Here is a 24,120-nt window from a genome sequence, read left to right on the forward strand (position 1 = left end):
AATTGAGAATTTAATTCTGTTAATTCAGAGGACCTATATTACAAAGCAGTAACTTCAATTACAATGCAAATTTATCCTCGTGCAATGGTGTACACTGTTATCTAAAACAGGAAAGTTTATTTTTGAAATATTCCCAACTATTGTTGGATAACAAATTTGTTAATGAGATTGGGTGTGTTTTCCTTTCTGAGCAGTGTAGATAAAATAGTGAGTAGTCTGATAGCTTAAATACAGGACTAACAGTCAGAAGTCTGGGTTTTATTCTTGGATCTGATAGACTGGCTGTGTGACACTGAGGTGCATTGCTGTAAAACTTCTCTGTGACTCAATTTCCCCATCTGTAAAATGAAGATGATAATGCTTCCCTACTTCATAGGTGTATTGAGGCCTAATTTATTGATATTTTAAAAACGCTTACAGATTCTTGGATGGAAGGAGCGATAGAATGCAAAGTAAAATAGAGAATTGTAAGCAATCAAAATTGCCTGCTGGATTTCTTGCTAGTTTGGTTTTTTTAATGAAGGAACACAAAGGTGACAACTGTGATATGAGAAAGGGCCTGATTCCCTTGAGACATTACTTTTAAAGCCAGTCAAAAAAAGTCACTTTTGTGTGTGTGTCTGTATTTTTTATGTTGCTGTCTTATAGCTGATTAACTGAGTGAGGCTTTTAGACTTGTATGTAAAATATGTTATGATTGATTGCTTTCACTCTTTTAACTTCTCTGAAAATAATGGTCAATTTTTCAGCAGTCTGATTGATTGAGAAATTCTCTTTTGGTGGAATTTTTGCATGATTCAGAATCCTTTTTGCTTTTATGCTCTGTTTAAGAGTGCTTTGGAAAACTTTCCTGAACTGACAGTAATCACTCGCGATTCTAAAACAAAAAGTGGAGGAGCTGCTCTTTCTAAAATCAGAATGAATGGTAAAGCTTACAACAAGAAAACACTGAGGACTTCTAAATCAACCACTAAGTTAGCACACGTAAGTGTTTAGAAGATTCATCGCTGCTGCCATCTTATTTCTAGCATGACAGATTGGATTGCATTTTGTTGGTAATTATTTTTTTTGCAAATGTATAAAAAAGATAAAATTGTAAACATATTTAATAATTAAGTAATTTTGAAAATAATGATTAGTTTGAAATTTACAGCATATTAAATCACTTGTCTTGGTGACCTGTTTCCTTGTATTATTAAACCATTATAGATATTGGGTTGCCGGATGTCCAGTTTCAACCGGAACAGCTGGTCAAAAAGGGACCCTGGTGGCTCCAGTGAGCACTGCTGACAGGGCCATTAAAGGTCCAGGTGGCACAGGGCTGACAAGCTCCCTACCCGACTCTGGGTGGCTCCCAGGAATCGGACAGCATGTCCCTCCAGCTCCTAGGCGTAGGGGCGGCCACAGGGGTTCCGCACACTGCCCCCGCCCGAAGCAATGGCTCCGTAGCTTCCATTGGCTGTAGTTCCCAGCCAATGGGAGCTGCGGGGGCAGTGCCTGTGGGTGGGAGCAGTGCGGAGCCCCCAGGCCGCACCTCCACCTAGGAGTTGGACGGACATGTTGCCTCTTCCCGGTAGCCACCTGAGGTAAGCACCATCCAGAGCCTGCACCCCTGCCCCAGTCCGAGCCCCCTTTCTGCACCTCATATCCCCCAGCCCCACCCCACCCCAAAGCCCACATCCCCAGGCAGAGCCCTCACCCCCTCCCGCACCCAACCCCCCTGCCCTAGCCTGGAGCCCGCTCACACACTCTGAATCCCTCATTTCTGGTTCCACCCTGGAGCCTGCACCCTCAGCCCAGTGACTGTACTCTCACAGTCCAATCCCTTGCCTCAGCCTGGAGTCCCCTCCCACACCCCAAACCCCTCATCCCCAGCCCCACCCCAGAGCCATCACCTCCTCCTGCTCCTGAACCCCCTGCCCCAGCTCAGTGAAAATGAGCGAGTGAGTGAGGGTGAGGGAGTGTGAGCGACACAGAGAGGGGGGATGGAGAGAGTGGGGGCGGGGCCTTGGAGAAGGAGTGGGGCCTCAGGGCAAGGATGTTCAGTTTCAGCAGTTAGAAACTTGGCAACTCTGCATAATTTATTCTAAATAGGTAAGCAAAATATGGTGCATGTATTAAAATAATATTCCACGCAATTCTTGAAGGGAATCATATGCATATGTAAATAATGTATGTAGGGCCACATTGAGTACATCTACACAGGGATTAAAAAACCCACAGTTGGCCCAGGTCAGCTGAAACAGGGCTTGGCTTTGGGGCTGAAAAGTTGGCTATGCAGATGTTCCAAGCTTGGGCTGGACCTCGAGCTCTGGGAGCCTGCAATTTTTAGGCCGACAGCTTGTGTCCCACAAGCCAAAGTCAGCTGACCTGGACCAGCTACAGCTGTAGCCACTGATCTTTTATTCCTATGTAGACATATCCATCATGGCCTGTCCTGTATGCCAAAGCAAAGAATTAAGGAGGTATAAGGCAACCTCTTACTCCCCTGTGCAATTTACTCGCATCACAGGTAGCAGGATGAAACAGTCTCCTTGGAGCAGCTGCTCCCCCTCTTGCACAGGCAAGAGGAGGGAATGGACTCAGCCTTAGATGGTGGCCCTCCCATCTCCATAGTGTAACGGGCAGCACAGCTGTGCTATCCGGAAAATGTTAGACCAGGTCTAGGTCTGGTTCAGGGTACATTTCCCACCTCCATCACTCTCCCACCAGAGCCAAGGGGGAATACAGGACAGCTTCTGGCAGAGCACAACACCATGTTGCCCCTACATGCAGCTGGTGGCGGTTTAGCCTTTAATATTAACATTTACTTAAAGTTGATGTAGATTTCTACTGTAAACTGTACAATAGCTGCTAGACAGTACATGGAAAAATAAATGTTTCCACTGGAGAAACTTTAATTTGATCATAAGGCATGTCATAGGCCAGGCATATAAATAAATAAATTCTTTGTTGTAGCTTCTCATTTATCTGCAGTGACAGAAGTTGTTTCATATCTTATTGTTAAAAAGAATATTGAAAAGAAATATTAAAGAAATTCATATAACTCATCTTTGTGGCTTTTTCAGGACAGTCTGAACTAGATTTGACAGGATACTGGAAGACATACCTAAAGCACTTTTAGCTAACATCAGGAGATGCAGGAGATGCCACCAACCAGTGAATATCCACATATTTTTGTAAATTTTGGAAAGGAAAAACTATCACAGCAATATATGCAAGTTCTTTCCACAATTCCTCAGAAAAAGATCTTCCTTCTCCAAAAATCTATACAGAATTTGGTAGATTAAGTGAACACCAAGAAATAGCTATATCTTTTGCTATTTTTAGAGATGTCAGTAATACTTGAAAAATGGCAAGCTAACACACCTTCCATATACTCAGAGTGGTTGAAAGAACTATTAAACCCAGCTTTAAAGAAGACATTAAATTTACATGAGAAACAAAGTGGGTAAGGGTATACTAATTTTGGTGTCACATATCTCTTGATGCAGTTTCAGACATGATGATAGTTATCTTTTGTTTCTGAATTGCTAAAATTGACATTTGGTAATAAGAAGCCTATCTCAGAACAAATATCATTAATTTGCTTAACAATAACTATTTTCTCTGCAGGAGTTTACTGTAGATCCAGAAAAAATACAGTTGTACTCTTTGTATCACTCACTCCATCATTACAAATACCACATATATCTGACATGTAAAGAGGAGGTGAGTATTTGTTCTACTTCTTATATGTGGCATTATTTTTAGATTAATTAAGAAGTAGTGCAGAAAGTTAAATTATCTCTATATAACAGCATTATCAAAACATGAATAGGAGGCAGCTAAATGTGTTTCTGATTTTTAACCCAACCAAAGTAATGATTCTATTACAGCCAAGTCAAGGTGATCAACAGCTGACATTAGTGGGTGATGATTTTCTATTCTGCATAATGTGATATGTTAAAAAAGGAAATATTATGGAAGTATTGTAAGTGACTCTACAGTTAAGCCTGTGTTGGCATTAGCATATAACTTGATTAAAATTTTCTCTTTGTATTTTAGTAATTGAAATTAATCTGTATATTTGGGACAGTAACTCTTCCTAGGACAACTGGATTTTCTATATAACTTCTTTAGCAGAATATTAACTTTAATAGAAGAAGTATGTAAAAATACCAATTTTTAAAAATATTCTGTTTTTCTACCAGTTCTTCAATTCCTCTGACTAAACAGTCCCCACAGACTCCAAATTTCTCTCTCACTCTTTCTCTCCAACATACACACATTGCATGCTCACATACACACATTCTGATAACATTTTGGACATAAGGCTTTTTTTTTTTTAAACAAACACATATGCTTATTGACCTAATTGAGTTCCATCAAGATGAACTAACAAAACTGCTCAGACCAACAGTTGTTTCTGTTTTAAGACATGTCTCACCACCTGTGCTTTGCACAAACCCTTGGTGAAGCAGGCTAGGTAGCCAGAGGCATGAGATTGTGCTCTGTTGGTTAGAGGCACCTTTAGAGACCCATAAGGTTTGAATAGGGATGCTGAAGGATAGACTGAATGGGACTTTGGGAGACACGGTATTTTAGCTGACATGTAGGTGATCTGGAGGGAAGTGGCTTTGAGGTGGGGGAAGGAGAGCCTGAGATTGGGGTGTTTGTGGCTGTGCAGAGAGTCAGGGATAAGAGAAGAGGTAGCCCATTGCCTCTACATAAGGCAATGGCATATCAAGGTTTCCCTGTGATTTATCTTCCTTGGTGAACAGAGGTCACAACTACCAATAGATCCCTTTGGTGCCAGTGCCTGGATGCAAATGCATTGAGTTCCTTACACACATGCACACATTCTCAGAGATGCCTAGGCCATGTACAGCCTTGGTTCCACCTCCAAATAGATTAATAAATCACCACTCAGTTCTGCAAGCCCAATGTTCACAGCACTGTGGGGACCTCTGAGAGTAGCACAAATACTATGAGCATTAGGCTATCTTGTAACAAGGTAAAAGGGAGAGAGGGAGGGAAAAAACATGATGTGAAGGGAGCATGGAAGGAAGTCGGGTTTGCCCTAGATTGGATCTGCAGCAGGAGAAGTGGAGTTCAGTTCTGATGGTTCATGAAACCCTGGACAATAAGGTTGCAAGGGTTGGTGAGGACTTAACTATTGATATCCTGCCTCTTTTATAGATGTATTGATGTTATGTACGCTAGAGCATTTTTAAATGGTTTTTAACAAATTTTTCGGGGGGGAATATATTATAGTTTAGACTTAATATTAAAAAAATCGTATTTGTGTATTCATAATGATTCGTTTTTAAGTTCATTCTTCCTAATGTTGCTAAAGAAGGCACAACTGTTTTTTATTTTTACATTTTTTCATGCTGTGTTTGTAGAGAAAAATTCAAGGTTTTTTAATAGTGTACTTCATTGCTTGAACTTTCTTTTAGACTAAGATCTTTAATTATTTGTATACTTTCTCTTTAAGTATCCTAAAGCCAAGTCTGAAAATCAGTTGACAAGTTCTGTCTTTATCCCTGCCGGCATTGCATTGTTACAGTTCTGTCGTAAACTATAGACTAGTTATCAAACTCTAGCAAATAAGATAGTATTGCCTTTTAATTGTGCATGGTTTTAAATATATATTTTAAAATATCTTAGCATTTATTTATATTATTGGATCTTATATTTTAACACGGCATTGTTCACATTTATGGCATTTCTTATGACCATTCCTACACATTTCTTAAGATACCAGGAGTTGAAGGTGTTTAGCACCTTGGAAAATCAGACCCTAGATTGGTATTTTTTAACTAGATCACTTCAGTAATGAATAATAGACCTGGACCTTAGCTAGCCATGTCTGCAGAAGAAACGGCCCTGGACAAATAAAACTTGGCTAAGAATTCCTAGCACTTTGCAGACATTAGCATATGGATCAAGGAAGTATTTATGAGCTTCATGCTACATTTTAAATGAGTAACAGAGCAGGCTAATATGTTTTTTTCTCTCTTTCTCTCAAATAGATTTCTTCTGTTCAGAAAAAGAGTGCAGATCTAGGACAGGAGGAGATTGTTCAGCTGTGCATGAAAAATATAAAATGGGTGGAGGATCTTTTTGAAAAGTTTGGTGAACTTTTGAATCATGTACAGCAGAAGTGTTCATAACAAACTTTCTTCAGAATCTGACATTTTTCTACAGCACTAACCTGATGGAAAAGAAAGCTTAGAGAAAGACTCTGATTCTCGTACAATACCAGACTATGTTCTTATTCATAGGCATTTTATTTCTCTTATGGATCTTTGTATTTTGGCGCCTGCTAAGGAAAAGTGGTGCTGCCAAGGAAATGAGTCTTTTAGAGATGGAAGTAAACATAAACATCACCACATTTTAACCTGAATAATGATTTTTGTATTTTGTAAACTATTGGGTAACTTAGTTTTATTTTCAGAAATGTTTTTGACAAATGATAAAGCATGCACTAAGTATAATTTTTTCTTTATTGCTATAGAGATAACACTTAAAATACTATGGCTGTTTCCGTCTCTGGTGAACACCAAAAAGAGTCAGGGCTGGGGTAAACTAATATTTGCATTTCTGTCTGGCCATGAAATTTAGAGTATTATGCATTTTGTAAACAGAGCTGGTGTGACATCAAATTCTGTATACAAATATTGCCATCATAAAATTCAGAAATGTAATTATGCTTTATGGACTCCTTTTACTATTATCATGTTCAGGAGACTGAACATGGAGTTGGTGCAATCCGATGACTGCTTTTTGTGTCAAATTATATTGTAATGAAAGACAATGACCTTAACTATTTTCCCTGTTTTGAAGAAAAATATTTTCCTTTATACTGTGTTTTTTGTTTGTTCTTTTGGAAAAAAAATTCAATTGTACATTTTATCTCACTAATAGTATTTTTCACAGAGAAAATATTGTGGTTAAAGTTGTTTCATGTATCTTTGTAATACACTTTACATTGTTTTCAGTAAATCTTATTCATTTATATGTTGATTTCATATTGTAAACTATATATCTTGAGGTAACCCTTTTTGTTTCTACAGGTTTTCTTCAGTGTTAACCAGAATAATGCATAATAGATGAGTTTTGCTTTAAGTGTAGTTGTGTTAGACACTGCAGTTATTTTCTCATACGTGAAAATAAATTTCTTACTAAACTGGCCCCTGATTAACTGAGAGTTTAAATGAAAAGCTACTATACTTTATCTTCTGGTCAACAAAGATTTATGATTGTGAATAGACTATATGCAGTGTTAAACACAGCTTACATAGTTATTTTTAGAACTGGCAGTGGCAGAGCTATTCTCTTTTTGGTGCCTTTTAGATCTTCAGATATACTTTTGTAGCATCCCTCCCATCCAGTTTCTTAACAGTTAATAGTGCCACTAGTCCCACTCAGACAATGAATGTAATAGGCTCAAAACAGTAGAACATGTTCTTTAAGTTTGCCAACAGAATGCCTTACTTTCAGTCATTCAAACTGTGTACGTGCTGGGGCCCAAAAGAAATAGACATGTCATTCTTTCCTCAGATAATGTCTTGTTTTGGTTTTTTAAATTCTTGTATCCTTTAACTGCCACTTAGTGCCTTAATTTCAACCAGGAAAGCAGGGTGCACCACTGATTGGCCAAATAGGACATGCTTGTATACAATGTGGTTTGTTTTCCAGTTATCTGTTTTGATCCTATTTAGCTGCTAATATATTCATTTGACCTTAGAACTGTAAAGAATATAATGAAGAGATGTGAAAATGAAGTGATACCATCTTGAGTAATCAAATTAGGGTTTCGAAAATCAAAATGTATGTCATTTTAACGAGTAGTTAGATCCTTGTTAAGTTGGATATTTGGCATGTTTCCAAAGGTTTTCATCTTGTTAAAAGCAATAATTCTCCTTTTAAGATTTGTACCCACATTACTATGAACAGACAGACTGAACAATGGAAGTTAGTAAATGCCCCTTGTTTACTGTAAAGCTTCTTCATGCTGTACTTGCTTTAAAAAGGCAGTTTATTACTATGACAGGAGGTCCGTTGTGTTACTGCTATGCGTACCATAATCAAGGGGAGCAGTATGGATTTTGACTTAGGAAGTGTAGAATGTTAAGAAGCATCATGCAAGTAATTTGCTCTTTCAGTGAAAAGGAGGGAGTTGAGGTGTGATGGGGTAGGAGATCTGCTATATTTTTCTCATGCAGTACTGAATCTGGAATGAACTGCTTCATCTCCCCCCTCTCCCCTCCTGGTTTTGTAATTAAACTAATGAGGTGGTACCAATCAGCAATGTTACAAACTTTAGTAGTATTCATTTAAAATCTGTTAATTTAAATATGAACACTAAAGTATATAGACGTTTATCTAGAATATTCATTAATCTCTCATTTAAAAATAAAAGCATGATGACATGATTGAGCGAACAATATGGTTGGCTCTTTGGTTATACAACAAAGTCAGAACTTGTTAGCCACAGGTGCCTTCCTAATACACCCATGAAAAAAACAAATGGAAGACGTTTCTACATTTTTAATTTTATATGTTTCTACTTTATGCTTCCTGTAGGAGCCTGAATGGAAGTTTTAATAAACCAGTCATTTCAGCCCAAGCCCCAGACTAAGCCCTCAGACTATTGGAAACTAAGCAGTGGCTTACGGAGAAGCTGGTCTTTTCATAAAAGCAGGTACATTGAAAAGAAAAAGGGATGGCCAGTAATTTGCAGTGCTCTGCACTGCCATGGAGGGAGACCTGGCTTCAATTCCAGCTCTGTTGCATTCGCAAGGCCAGCAGACAAAGCACTCTGCCTATAGAAGATAGGAAGCACCCTCCTTTGCTCAAAAGCAACCACTTCAGACTATTAAAGAGCAATATAAAGGAACTCCATGTCATCCTGCCCTTGGCTAGAAAGATGGTGGTTGGGTTACTTAGGCCATTAAACTAGATGAATTTAAAAATATGAGAATCTTAGGAAAGTGAAGGACCATTCAGGCATAATAAAACTTAGTCAATGGAAATTGAAGAGGGATTTTTATACTGAAGCAAATTTAGAAGTAATGTCAATGTACAAATTACTTTTTTTGCACAAATATCTCGCTTTGTTTTGTTGTGTTGCAATTTCAGATAACTGGTAGGTAAGAGTTAATTCTGCACCCACACCCCAATGTTCTTTCCTCCTTGATCCTGCAGTAGGGTCCAAGTCCTTTAACCTCTGTTGCCAATGAAAATTCAAGCATTTACTTGAATGCAGGAACAAATTGGAAGAGAAGATGCACTAGGAAAGAACAAACTCCAATATAGACATTTCATTGGCAAGTAGAGAAACTAATTAAATCAAATCCATGGTAAATTATTCAGGTTTTAATTGTTCCCATTCCTCCCCCAACCAGTATGGCATCCCTCTCTCTCTCGTTTTTGTTTTAATTAAAGCATAGTATTTCAATAAAGGCAGGGTGCTCTCCAAGCTGCTACTTCCAAAGTTTGCTAGTAAAAATCAGTAAAACCATTGGGTTGAAAAATTGTCTCTGAAAACCTCTAATGGCTTTAGGGCCTCTAGAGTCTTATCACCTGTGTCATATGTAATATATTGTTTAAATGATATACTTTTAGAAAAGGAAAATCTTCCAGTCTGTCTTCCAATAAATGCTTTCTGTAGGGAAAATATATTTTAAATATTAAATATTTAAAGCAAATTTTAAAAAAACAAACTAAAAATATCATCCCAAGATGTCAGTGTGCAATCACTTCTGATTTTTGTTGGTAGCACTTGACATTTGGTTTCACATCGTATCACACACCTGTGCATTATTATACAATGCGCACCTGAACATATCTTATTGTTTAAGTTAATGTTAACATGTCATTGTTAACAAATGCATGTTTCTGTATATCTCCTCTACATATAGCAAAAATTACGTTAGGACTAAAACACCTTATGCATTTTTAGTCCAGATTTTCAGGTGGTCCATAATACAATGTATGGAAATGTGAATAAGGACACAATTTTGTACCATTCATTTGATGTTATTAACTAAATCCATTAAAATGAAAACACTTTTTAAACAAAAAGTCATAATGTTCAGTGATTTATTATTAAAACATCAAAACTTGAAAAGCTAGACTGCCGAGAAAATTGGCATGTTTGAGGCATAATGCTTTCTGATCTCTCACTTAATATGAAGAAGTCTCTATAACTGATCTAGTGTGTTTCATCATACTCTTTTAGTTCAGACACATGCTATCATGTTTAACTCTGTAATTTTGTTTAACTTGTGTCTGGTTTCCAAATGTTTTAAATCTACTTCCACTATAGAACTACCAGCAAGGCAGCCCCTGAACAGATGTAAAATAAGGAGATAAAAGATTTTGGACATTGATAAAACAGGAAAAATATATCCTCTTTGTACAGAGTGGATAACTGTATAAAGTTTTACAAATATGTCATGCCTAAAGAAAAATATTGCTAGGGATTTGCCTGTCTAGTCATGGTAAAACATCATATTTTAAACCCAAATCATCTCCCATTCATATTATTTCCATACAGGGGACTGAAAGGCCCACAAGTTTTGAATCTTTGGTCAGGAACCATGGTCTGCCCTTCTCCCAACTCCCTGTGAGCAGAAATGGGTGGTTCTTGAGAGATCTACTGGAGGCCTGGGACATCTTTGTGAAGGCCATATGCATCTGCACTGCTTCCCAACCCCTGTGCAGCACAAGTCCTGCAAGATCCATACTTCCATGGAGGCCTCAACAGCTGTTGTCCTCCAAACCCCCTTGGGGAGCCAGTGGGTGAGGAGGGCTTCATATTGCAAAGGAGGGATGCAAATATTTTAATTCTGCATTCAAATGCAATGAAGCTATATTTTACGAAGGAACTTTTTAAGAAAGAAGGTGTACGGAGCCAAATGTGTACAACCCTCGTAAGGGAAAAGAACAACAGGGATGCAGCTCTCACTATCAATAGTTGTGAAGAATAGGTGAATAATTCAAGCTTTCAAAGAACTTATTTTCCACTGGGGATTCTCCCTCACTTGGGTATCATAACAGATCTTTTATTTCTTTCTGGAGAACAAAAGAGCAGAACAAAATTTCTTAAGGCTTCTTATATAGTTTGATTTCTTGGAACAGCAAAATGATAAATACAGAGAGAAAGCAACTAAGACAGAAGAAAAATAAAAGATGAGTCAGGAAGAACAACAAACGCAGACTTCTCATAGTCATCAAAAACCTTAAGGAAAAATCTAAACCATGCAACTTTTTAAAAAACAACCTACTATGAGAAGCAGGATTTCTTTTTTTTGATGTGGATATTAGGGTGGGTTAGATCATTACTTTGAATGATGAGGGTGCTTTTCATACTTGACAACTAAGGATTTATTGGTTTTGAAGTGTGAGTTGCAAAAATTACAGGAGAATACAGTGTAAATGGATCAGTCTAAGAAAATACAGAATTGAAAAAACAAATTTATAATAAATTTCAATACCTTTGAAAAATACAAAAATTAACTCTTGCATACCAGTCTCATTTTAGTGATTAGTGTAAAATGGAGATCATATCAATATTCACCGATCTTCTCCTAGGGTAAGTGTTTATACTAATTTAATTAGATATATCAGCAATTTATGACCATAAGGTAGCATTGACTTACCTTCATGATCTGGTAGTTGGTGGACATTCACAATTAAGGACCTTCTCCTCTTTCCCTCCACCCCCCGATTTTATTCCCTCAGTGTTCTGCGAGAGTGCAGTGAGCTTCAGGATAAAATGGAAGAATATTTTATTAATTTACCTTTGATGTGTTTTGATTTTTTGGATTTGTCTCTTTTCAATCTTGAAAATAACTTGGTTGCCAACATTTCTTCAGAGAGAAGCAAAGGTTTTTCAGTGCTACCCATTGTAGGTGGTTTAAATATGTATATATCATGTTATGTGATAGAGATTCTGGTCCCTGCTCTGACTCCCTTGTGGTGTTGCAGAGAGTGCAAAGCCGTCAGCCTGCTTATCTGTTTACCTGGGAATTCCCCTTGCATAAATTGAATCCCTGTCTGTGCATTTTCTACATGGGTGGTGCGCTCTGGCTTACAGCTATACTACTGCAAGCACTAGAGTAAGCTCATTAAAGACCTTCTGGCTAAGTCTGGAGGCCTGCTTTCCAATCTCTTCCTCAGCCTTTCTCTCACTTGCAATATATTTGATCACATACTGAATGATCTCTCCTCCTTTTGGCTTCCAGGCATCCATGTTCTCCTGGTTTTGCTCTTCACTCACTGATCACTTCTTTACTGTCTATCTCCCATTCTTAAAGTCCAACTGCATGCCCAAGCTCAACTTGCCAAAAACTGGATTTCTCCATTTCCCACTAAACTCTTCCTTGCTCCTGTCCTTTCCAGGCCTTAAACTCATGATGACTGTTAATCAACTGTTCTACCCTTAATTTCCTACATCTAGGTTTGTCACTAAATCCTGTCAGTTCTTATTGTAATCTCCTAAATCTATCCTTTTCTGTTTCTCCACCTCTTCCTATTCCTTTGTCCATGCCTTCTTCATCTGTTGCCTTCTGATTGATAGTAGTAGTAAATATTTGGGGTCCCATATTGCTGGGCTTTGTACAGTCATAGGTAAGAGGGAATTCCTGTTCCAGAGGCTTATAGTCTAAAAGTCTTGATTCCAGCCTCCCTGTTTTTCTCCTCACCTCCCCCCAGCCTAGTTATTGTGTTACTGTGAATCTCTTCTTCCTCTCCTGCTCATATAACCATATCATTACTTTCTAGAGTCTCCGCTCTTTCCTTCTTCCCATCTCCTTGTGCATCCAAGACAAATTGACCTCACCTTTTCCAGGAAGTTTCTGTAAAACAAGCTTACCTTTTGCACATTTAGACTTTGTCCAGCCCAAAAGTCAGTGAGGCTCCACATGAATGTCTTAAAATTTCTGTAAACTCAGACTGGTATCTCCTTAGTTAATTTAAAAAAAAAACTGTCCTTTCTAATAATTTCTGTGGACATTTAGATTTTTATCAGTTCAGCATTTACATTTCACCCCAGATTTCCACTTAAAGGGCCAGTAAAAACTCACTGCATCAGGGGAATGTGTTATAACATAATTTGATTTTTATCTGTGTAGCAAGGTCCAAATAGTGGTGTTGTTATCCCATGTTACAGAACCATGCTACTGCCCTGTGAAAACTAGGACTATGATACAATTAGGGCAATGTAATTCACAGATAACCATGTCATTTTATAAGTAATGTTTTAACAATGCACCCAAGTCCATTATGGATGTGAGTATATCTGGCAAACCATGCATTGAAATTGCTGTTTAAAAATTACATTCAGTTAAATGTACATTTCTTAGAATTAGCAGCCCTATAGGAATGTGTGAAAACTGCTGGTAATGTTAGATTTCAAATCCATAGACTTAGCAAATTTTCAGCCATTCATACAATTAAAATCTCCACCATAACATAGTGAAATTAACTGCAAAAAATAAAAACGGGTTTTGTTTTTTAAATAAAAATTATTGGGGCAGATTCTCTGTTGCTGTTAATTGTCATAGCTCCACTGAAGTCAACAGAGTATAAACAAGGGAAGAATTTGGCCATTTCTCTTTCTTTAGTGCTCTCAATGTACAAGTATTATGTTTATTAGTATTATCTGCTTTTACTCTCATCCAGGCAACAATGAACCCCTTTAATATACAATTTAATGCCTTACTAGAAAAGAGCTCTTTGTTTTCTGCACCACAAGTTGCCATTGTTCTATACAAAGCATTCCCACTGAAGTCAATGAGAGTTCCGCATGTGTAACGTTGGCAGGCTAAATGAAGAGACTGGTTTGTTAGGTCGTAGCTTAATGGTCTAAGCACTGGGTTGGAAATATCCAGACTCTGAAACTATGTGTTCATATCCAAGCAGACTAGACTCGGCTCTTCAGCTTTGGAAGCAGAATACGTGTACTAGACCCAGTCCAGTGCCCATTATAACCAGTGGGGATCTTTCAATTGATTTCAGTAAGTGCACGGTTAGCCTCATTGTATGCAGGTTTTTGGGTCAGACTTTACAAATTGAGACCCAGATTGCTCCGCGTGAACATTAAAGATCCCATGACACTTTTTCATGAGACAAAATATGCCTGATTGTACTCGACCAACATTTCTCCTCCTTTGCGTTCTGTATTACTTGGTTGCAATCCTCCACCTTTGGAATGGCTGCATATCAGAGATGCTACAATTATTTAGGTCCCAATCCTGCAAACTGATCTGCCTGTTTAGACCTTAACACCCAGTCCAAAAGTCAGTGGGGCTTTGCAGGGGCGCAAAGGTCTGGCTGTATGGATCCAATAGCAGGACTGAGGACATGCTTTGTAAAGTATGTTGAGAGCTCCCATGATGAAAGGTGGCATATAAATGTAAATTTAGTTTTCATTAAGTTTTATTTTGACTTATAATTTGAGTGGCTCTCTGCAGCTCTAGGCACCTTCAGAAATTGCAGAGTATACCAAATTTGGGGGCAGGATTTCCCCTTCCCGTGGTGGCTGCCTACCATTATAACGTAACAAACATGTTCATGTGGTAGAAATAAAAAATACTGACCCTGTCCTACATGTAATATATTATTACAGAATGAGGATTTACCTGGTATGTTTTATGTATTTAATCCATTTTTCTTGTTTTCTGAACCTGGTAACTGATCGGTGCTTTTTAAAAAATTTTCTGTTCTGTTTGTTGATTTAATGACACTTTTGCCCAAAGCTTGTGAAGAGAATACAAAGACTGCTTTCAGAGAACAGTGTACCGTATGGATAGTTCTAGAAGGCTTTTTCTGTGTAATCAGTGAGGGGATAGGGAGGTTGCACGTGGTGACAATGCAGTGGCCACCAAGGACACTTGAAATTTCACTGTAACAGCAGGCATAAAACCCCAGTCCTCTTGCTCCAAAAACATAGGTTCCTGTCACTTGAGCTTAAGGAACATCTCTGTTAGCAGCATAGTGCCTGTGAGAAACAGGTCTGATTCTACCCAGTACAGAGCAGTAGTCCGCATACATACTCCCTCGTTCTCGGCAATACCATGTAGAGAGGGCTGGCTCTGAACTGGGAGACTTGCAAAATCCCTGCAGGCTATACAGTAATTGAGAGCATCCTTTTAGACAACTCACATGTCACTATTTCACATTCTACCTGACACAATGGATGTGTCTTCACGAAACAGTTATCTTGAGTTATAACTCAGTTATTACCCCCTAACTTGACTCCAGTCCACACACACAATCTCTAGATTGAGTTAACTAGTGCTTTAAACTCAAGATAGCTGGCCTATAGTTGCAGGGGGAGAAGAGTGGGGACTGAAGCTGAAGAGCTGTTGATGCTCAAGCTAGCAATTTAATGGAGATAGAAGCAACTCTAAGTTGCTGATAAATTTTTGTAACTATCCAATCACTCTGTGCTGCTAACCCAATCACTCTGTTACTGCAATGTTGCTTTGAAGTGTGATTGCTTTCCCTCAAGCTAGCTGGAGTGCAGTAAGAGGAAGTTTTTTACCTTATAGCAACCTCCCTTTACTCTAAGCTAAGTAACTATCTCTTTCTTCTTTGAGTGCTGGTCCTAATAAGAATTCCATTGTGGGCGTTTGGCAAGCAGTACGCAAGTAGGAGGAGGATACAAGGATGCAGATTGTGCCCTGTAAATATACCAAAGGGATAAATACTAGGGAGGGAGAGGAATTATTTAAGTTAAGCACCAGTGTTGGTGGATATAAACTGGTCATTAGCAGGTTTAGGTGTGAAATTAGATGAACGTTTCTAACCATCAAAGGAATGATCTTCTAAAACAGCCTTCAAGGGAAGCAGTGGGGGCAAAAAACCTAAGTGGTGTCAAGACTGAGCTTGAGAGGTTTATGGAGGAGATGGTATGATGAGATCGCCTACAATGGCATGTGATCAAGCTGTGACTGCTAGTAGCAAATATTCCCAACAGCCGGAGGTGAGACACTAGATGGGGAGGGCTCTAAGGGTATGTCTACACTGGCAGAGTTACTGCACTGGCAGTTACAGCGCTGTTCAGAGAGCGCTGAAGGGAAACCACTGTTGTGTGCTCACACTGTCAGCTGCCTGCGCAATAGCGTGTTCACACTTGCGGCACTTGCAGCAGTATTTGGAGCAGTGCACTCTGGGCAGCTATCCCACAGAGCATCTCTTCCTCTTCTGCTGCTAAGAGTTGTGGGCAGGCGGAGGGGGTCGCGGGGCACCCTGGGTGCTGTCCCAGTGCCCCGTGATGCATTGCTTCGCATCCCAGAAACCCCTGTGCTTCTGTCCGCATTTGGTGCCATATTTCAACGGTATATATACTGCGTGCTCTGCCTCTTCGGGCTGCAGGAATGCATCCTGAACTGTTGACCAGTATGCTGCTCGCTCTGACTAACACATCACAAGTGGCAGTGGAGTTATTCCTTAAACTACAAAGGCAAGAGAAATGCAACATTGATCTCGCCACGCATACTAGCTACAACACGAGATTGCTTGTGGCATTCATGGAGGTCCTGATCACAGTTGAACACCACTTTTGGCCTTGGGAAACAAGCACTGAGTGGTGGGATCACATTATCATGCACATCTGGGATGACAAGCAGCAGCTGCAGAACTTTCAGATGAGGAAAGCCACATTCATGGGACTGTGTGATGAGTTTGCCCCAGCCCTGCAGTGCAACGACATGAGAATGAGAGCTGCCTTGTCATTGGAGAAGTACATAGCAATTGCACTGTGGAAGCTGGCTACTCCAGACTGCTACCGAGTGGTTGCTAACCAATTCGGAATGGGAAAGTTGACTGTTGGATTCATGTTGACGGAAGTGTGCAGGGCCATTAATCACATCCTGCTCCAAAAGACCATGACTCTGGGCAATGTGCGTGACATTGTGGATGGCTTTGCACAAATGGGCTTCCCTAACTGCAGAGGGGTGATAGATGGCATGCATATTCCAGTTCTGGTAACTGACCACCTAGCCACCGAGTACATTAATTGGAAGGGGTATTTCTCAATGGTTCTCCAGGCCCTTGTGGATCACTGTGGGCATTTCACAGACAACGCAGGCTGGTCTGGAAAGGTGTATGACGCACACATCTTTCGGAACACTGACCTGTTCAGGAAGCTGCAAATAGGGACTTTCTTCCCCGACCAGAAGATCAATGCAGGGGAAGTCAAAATGCCCATTGTGATCCTGGGGGACCCTGCCTACCCCTTAATGCGATGGCTTATGAAGCCGTACACAGGGCACCTTGGCAGCAGCACAGAGCAGTTCAACAACAGGCTGAGCAAGTGCAGAATTACTATTGAGTTTGCTTTGGGCCATTTAAAGGCCCCCTGGTGCTGCCCATATGGAAAGCTGGACCTGGCCGATGACAATATTCCTATGCTTATAGCCACGTACTGTATGTTCCATAATATTTGTGAAGGGAAGGGTGAAAGCTTCACTCAGGGCTGGACTGCTGGAGGCTGAATTTGAACAGCCAGAGACCAGGGCTGTTAGTGGGTGCAGCATGAGGCCATAAGGATCAGGGATGCCTTGAGGTAGCAATTTGAAGCTGAAAGCCACTAATATTTGTTGCTATGCCCTGGAATGCAGTGCTTGTAATGCTAGGAGGTGATTGTGATTGGTGTAGACAATGCAATATGAAGGTTTAAGATAATTGTTGCTTTGCAGGGCTCTGTTTGCTTTCAATTAATAGAATAAAGATTGCTTTCAAACCAACACAATTCTTTTATTAAACAACTGGAGAGAGTCAAACAAAAAAACCCATCAGCACTGAGGGGGATGAGGGAAAGGAAGGTCCCAGGAGGAGGTGGGGTCCCGAGACAGTTAAAGATTTGTGTATGTCCAAGGATCATATCCAGCCTTCTCCTTTGGAGTACAGTGCAGTGGGTACTGTACTTCAGCAGGGCTAAACTACAGAGGGATAAGTGTTGAGTGCAGTGAGTACTGGGAGTTCGCAGTGCTGGACTGTGATGGGGCAGGAGTGGAATGCAGCGGGTACAGACTGGAGCCAGGAAGTTGATAAAAGTGTGTTGGTGGTGTGCGTGGGGCGCATGGGAAAGAGTTTTGTGACAGCAGCTGCAGGGGAGGGCGGGCACAGAGCTACTCAGTTTGCAGTGCTAATATCGCCTGGAGGATGTCTGCTTGGCGCTCTGTAACGTTTAAGAGCCACTCTGTGGCTTCATTCTGGCGCACCACGTTCTCCTTTCAGTCCCTCTTCTCGTTGTCCCGCCACTCCTTTGTTTCCTGTTTTTTGTCCACAGAGTGCATCATAAGGTCACTCAGGAAGTCCTCCTTAGTTCTTCGTGGCTGCTTTCTAATTCTGCGCAGCCATTCAGCCGTCGATAACAAAGAGGGAGGCTGGGCTCCCAAGGTCATCTCTGTGAAGCCAAAACACAGTATTTTTCAGAAGCAGTATTGTTTGCAACACAGAAAACACTGATTCAGTGATTTAAAACACAGCCACTATTCACATACCTGTCACTAACTGGCAGACCCCAGGCAAACACACATGAGCCACAAGACCCCCAAAATGGTGAATAGCCGCAGGGCAGGGTAAATCAGTGTTCCCAGACCCTAGTGTACACTGGGCACTTGGCTCTTGGATTGAGTCAGCAATGTAGGGGGGGAGGGAGCTGATAGTCATTCCTGTCCCCACATTTTCCATAGGCTGTGTTCATTATGGAAGATACCTCATTGCTGAGGGTGAGCAGGGAATCAAGGGATGGTCTTCTCCAAGACTGCGGCTTCCACCCTGGCCCTTATGCATCTTTCCTGTGTGGGGCAATGGTTCCCCCCGCCCCCTGTGATGGCAGAGTGGTCTGGGAAAGTCACCCTTAATGGGGCAAGAAAAAAAGCAGCTCTTCCAAAGAACCTGCAGAAGTGGATTGCCTGGTATCTCCATGAGAGTTTCCTGGAGATCTTTGAGGTAGATTCCTGTGAAGTGAGGGAGTCAATCAGCAGCCTGTTCCGCCACTCAGACTAGGCAAGCGGTGGTATATGCATCATACAGACACAAACCTGCTTTCTGCAACACTCCTGCCTCCAACAACTCACTTCAGCGGTTCCCAAAATCAAAGCCACTTACCAAATCCTCTCCTGTTTGCACTTTGACAAGATCTGACCGCTATGACTGGCTACTCTCCTGGAGGGTAGAGAAGAGTTACTGGCTGCATGCATCTCTAACCTCCAAGACATTCTTTGCCTCTGGGTTCCCCTCCACGTCCTCATCCAAGATTTCCTCCTCCTCGCTCAGTCCACTTACAACTGGCATGTGAGCCACCGAAGTATCCACAGTGGCCTTCACAGTGGAGGTAGGGTTGCCACCGAGAATCATGTCCAGCTCTTCATAGAACCAGCAGCACTGGAGTGATGATTTGCCTCCAGCACCTTGTGGTAGGCATTCCATAGCTCCTTCACTTTGACCCTGCACTGTAGTGTGTGCCAGTCACGGCCCCTTTTTGTCATGCATCATGAAATCTGCCCGTAGGTATCATATTTCCTACAGCTGGAGCACAGCTGGGACTGGATAGCATCCTCTCCCCAAATGCAGATGAGGTCCAGCAGCTCGGCATTGCTTCAAGGGGGGATTGCTGGTGAATGGAGCAGGTATGGCCAACTGTAAAGATGCACTGAGACCACTGCATGCATCACTGAGCAAATAGGAAGAGGGCTTTCAAAATTCCAGAGGAATTTAAAGAGTGGGGATGACGGTTGGTCACCTGAGGTCCAGACAGTAGAGTTCAAACCAATGACCAGAGAGGCAAGAACAGGCATTGCAGAACACCTCCTGGAGGTCAGTCACGGCGCTGTAATCGACCAGGGTGTCTGCACTGGCACCATGGCACTGTAGCCCCAGCGCAGAAAGCTGTATGCCTCTCATCGAGGTGGGTTTTTTTACAGTGTTGCAACTGCACAGTTTCTGCACAGTAAGTGGCTTGGGAGTGTGTACACCTCAGAACTTACAACACAGAAAGCTGCTTTACTGCACAGAAACTTGCCGGTGTAGACAAGACCTGAGTTACTACAGTGTGTTCTTTCTCACATATCTGGCTGGTGGGTCTTGATGACATGCTCAAGGTCTAACTGACTGCCATATTTCAGATCGGGAAGGAATTTTTCTCCAGGTCAGATTGGAAGAGGCCCTAAGATTTTTTCACCTTCCTCTGCACCCTGGGGCATGGATCGCTTGCTGGTTTAAATCAGAGTAAACGGTGGATTTTCTGAAACTTTAAGTCTTTAAATCATGATTTGAGGACTTTAGTAAATCAGCCAGAGGTTATGGGCCTATTACAGGAAAGGGTGGGTGAGGTTCTGTGGCCTGCAATGTGCAGGAAGTCAGAACAGATTATCACAATGGTCCCTTCTAGTCTTAGTCTATGAGTCAGTGAGAGTCTTTTTGATAATCACTGTCCGAAAGGATGTATCGGCAAGGGAGTTCTGCACTAGAGCATAATGTCTAGCAAATGTGTGGATGAAATTCCACATAGACTCTGTAAATGTCAAGTAAGGATATTTCTTGAAGCGATGCCACTGAAGTTGCTTGTGCTCTTGAAGAATGAGTTCTCACCCCATAAGGGAGAGAAAGATGCAGTCATTGGTGACAGAGTAGGATACAGCTCAAAATCCAGTTAGAAATCCTCTTGGAGGATATAGTTTGACCTTGGGCTCATTCTACTATAGAAAGAAACAGTCTAGGTGATTTTCTCTGATTGGGTTTGTCCTTTGCAGAGCACATCATACATCAAGGGAGTGAAGTCTTGGCTCTTCTCTTCATATGCATGGGGTTTCAGGAAAAACACGGGTAAGTGAATTGACTGATATATGTGAAACTCCAAAACTACCTGGGGTGAATTTCAGAGATAGTTGTAAGGACACTTTGTCCTTACACAATATAGTGTCTGGAGAATCCGCCATCACGACTCCCAGACCACCCACCCTACTGGCTGAGGTGATGGCCACAAGGAATGCAACTTTCATTGATAAGTGAGGCATGGAATATGTAGCTAATGGTTCAAAGGAAGGCTTAGTGAGTGAAAAAAGTACAAGGTTTAACTCCCAGTGAACATAAGAACGGCCATACCAGGTAAGACCAATGGTTCATCTAGCCTAGTATCCTATCTTCCAACAGTGGATAATGCCCAGTGCTTCAGAGTGAATGAACAGAACAAGTTATCAAGTGATACATCCCCTGTTGTCCATTCTCAGGTTCTGATGAACATAGGCTAGGGACACCATTCCTGCCCATCCTGGCTAATAGTTGGACCTATCTTCCATGAACTTATCTAGTTCTTTTTTTAACCCTGTTATAATCTTGGCCTTCACAACATCCTCTGGCAATGAGTTCTACAGGTTTATTGTGCTGTGTGGGAAGAAATATTTCCTTTTGTTTGTTTTAAACCTGCTGGCTATTAATTTCATTTGGTTCCCTCTAGTTCTTGTATTATGAAGAATAAATAACACTTACTTATTTACTTTTTCCACATCAGTCATGATTTTATAGATCTCTATCATATCCCCCTTAGTCATCTCTTTTCTAAGCTGAAAAGTCCCAGTTTTATTAATCTCTCCTCATATGGAAGCTGTTCCGTACCCCTAATCATTTTCATTGTCTTCTCTTGTGCCTTTTCTAATTCCAATATATCTTTTTTGAGATGAGGTAATTAGATCTGCACACCATATTCAAGATGTGGGCATACCATGGATTTATATAGAGGCAATATGATATTTTCTGCGTTATTATCTATCCCTTCCCTAATGATTCCCAACATTCTGTTAGCTTTTTTAACTGCTGCTGCACATTGAGCAGATGTTTTCATAGAACTATCTACAATGACTCCAAGATCTCTCCTTGAATGGCAACAGCTAATTTAGACCTATCGTTTTATATGTATAGTATGTATGAGGAATAACCAGTGTTCCTGAGGTAAATGTTGATGTGGAGATTGGTATCAGAATTCTCTAGATTGCCAGTCTATATTTTTTGGAGGAGGAAGTGATGGCTCCTCTGGACATTCAGATTCTCCCAAGGAAGAGAAGTAAGGATCTGGATCCAGCAGCAGTACTGATGGCTCTGAAGGAGGAAAGGCATAGATGAAATAAGGGACAGGTTTCTGTCAACACCATCCCTGATGGAGTCACAGTCTCCCTAGTGAGAGAAGGTCCCAATGAGAGGGAAAACTGAGGCTCAGGAAGAGCAAAAATGTCCTTCGGTGAAGTATAAGTCTCACCTCTCTGGAATGTAAGGGGTCCAATTCATTTGTGCTGATGGGATCAGAGGAAGGAGGCTTCATGTGGCCAGAGTGTGGGACAGTGATGGTACTGTCAGTTGTAGAAACTCTGATCATGCCAGAACCAATGGATCCTGACTGTGTGACTTGAATGGTTCCAGTGAAGTGGATGTCACTGATACAGGGTCTGGAACAGGCAAAGCCCTAGGTTTATGGGCTTTATAATCATGGCCCTGGGACTTAAGACTTACTAAGTGTATGTCTATACTACCCGCCGGATCAGCAGGCAGCGATCAATCCAGCAGGGGTCAATTTATCGCATCTAGTCTAGACACAATAAATTGACCCCTGAACACTCTCCCATCGACTCCTGTATTCCACCTCCGTGAGAGGCGCAGGCAGAGTCGATGGGGGAGCAGCAGCAGTTGACTCATGGCAGTGAAGACACCATGGTGAGTAGATCTAAGTATGTTGACTTCAGCTATTCATGTTGCTGAAGTTGCGTAACTTAGATCAATTCCCCACACACACACAGTATAGACCAGGCCTAAGTCTTTAGGGGTTGAACATGCAGATTTGCTCAATTTATGCAGAGTTGTGTTGAACGTCTTCGAAGCAGCCTTAGAGAAAGACCTGCTCATGCTTGTGTGAGCATTCTCTGTGTTCCTGACAAGACACTGATGGCAGGGTCTCTAGTTATGGATTTCTCTGAAACGGAGTTGGACTTCGTGTCAGTTCAAGCTGATGCATGGGGAAGTCCATCAACCTGGATCCAGCTACACTCTCATGTCTTCTCCGTGAGATGTTTTCTAAACTGGAGTTCCCTTGCCTCATGGCAACAGCTAGGGAAAGAACAGCAGATATTACACCTAGCTGCAGTGTGTGCCTCTCTGAGACAGTACAAACAGTGCTGGAGGTTGTCACTGACCAAGTGAGAATGGAGGCAGGATGCACAGTTTTTGAAGCCCAGAGTTCTGGGCATAGTCCAATACTCATAATGGAGTACGGGGAGCAGGGAGTCTCCGAGATGGGGAATCTATCAAACTAGAAAATTCTACTAAAAGCTATACAAGTACTAAAAACTTAGTAACTACAAAGAACTGTATACAAAGGGCACTAAGCAAAGTTGGAAATATTTACAGATTGAAGAAATGGAAGGAAAGCTCCAGACACTGGCAGTTCCAACCCAGGCCATGCAGCGGTAAGAAGAAACTGAAGAGGTGGTTGGTCTGCTCTGCCCTTTATGCCTTTGGTTGAAAGTATGAAGGCGGCAGTGGAATATGTGCAGATCAACAGACACTGCTTGCAAGAATTCTCCAACTCTGGGCACATGGAACACTTGCACACACCCACAGTGGAATACGCCTAGGGACCAGCACTTGAGGAAGAATTTGAGTTTTGTACTAACTTGAGCTAGTTGTTGCTGTAAACACAAGCCCAGAGGATTCACATTTGTGTTTCAGCCAGAATATGAATCATATATGAATCTGATTTTTCTCTAGCACTCTTATTATGTGTACATATTTGATGTTCCTATATTCAATCCTTATCCTTCCTGCTTATGAGCTCAGTTATGAAATTTCAGACCAGAAAACTATGGATTTTGCCAAGTGAAAGGTAAATCCTTCTATAGTGTAGAATTAGAGGGTATTAAGTGCCATTTTCAACACTAGTCCCTCAATGTGTTTAAAATACAGTTCAGTCTCATGTACGCTGCAAGACTGAAAGTATGTTTTAGTTGGGTCTGGGGACTTGCGTATTATCTGATATATTACATATTGTCATTGGTACAGTATTATGTACAGTGTAGATGAGCTCTTAACACTTTTCTGCAGTATGCTGTACTTTTGTGACTACTATGC

At 41.0% G+C, this 24,120-nt stretch overlaps 1 protein-coding gene across 5 annotated transcripts in view; it reads left to right on the forward strand.

Moving 5' to 3' along the window:
* The window catches only part of QSER1 (glutamine and serine rich 1), a 77,902-nt gene extending 70,723 nt beyond the window's left edge, over positions 1–7,179 (forward strand). For 3 of the 5 annotated variants that reach the window (XM_030560283.1, XM_030560277.1, XM_030560281.1), the window contains 3 exons: positions 802–984; positions 3,616–3,711; positions 6,018–7,179. In XM_030560283.1, the coding sequence (XP_030416143.1) occupies positions 802–984; positions 3,616–3,711; positions 6,018–6,158 (420 nt within the window). In that variant the 3' untranslated portion in view covers positions 6,159–7,179. Of the gene's footprint in view, positions 1–801; positions 985–3,068; positions 3,584–3,615; positions 3,712–6,017 lie in introns of those variants that run through there. The other 2 variants (XM_030560278.1, XM_030560280.1) reach the window with 2 other exon arrangements.
* The last annotated feature ends 16,941 nt before the right edge of the window (positions 7,180–24,120 follow it).

The sequence above is a fragment of the Gopherus evgoodei genome, chromosome 4 (assembly GCF_007399415.2).
Source record: "Gopherus evgoodei ecotype Sinaloan lineage chromosome 4, rGopEvg1_v1.p, whole genome shotgun sequence".
In the NCBI taxonomy this organism is placed as follows: domain Eukaryota; kingdom Metazoa; phylum Chordata; order Testudines; family Testudinidae; genus Gopherus; species Gopherus evgoodei.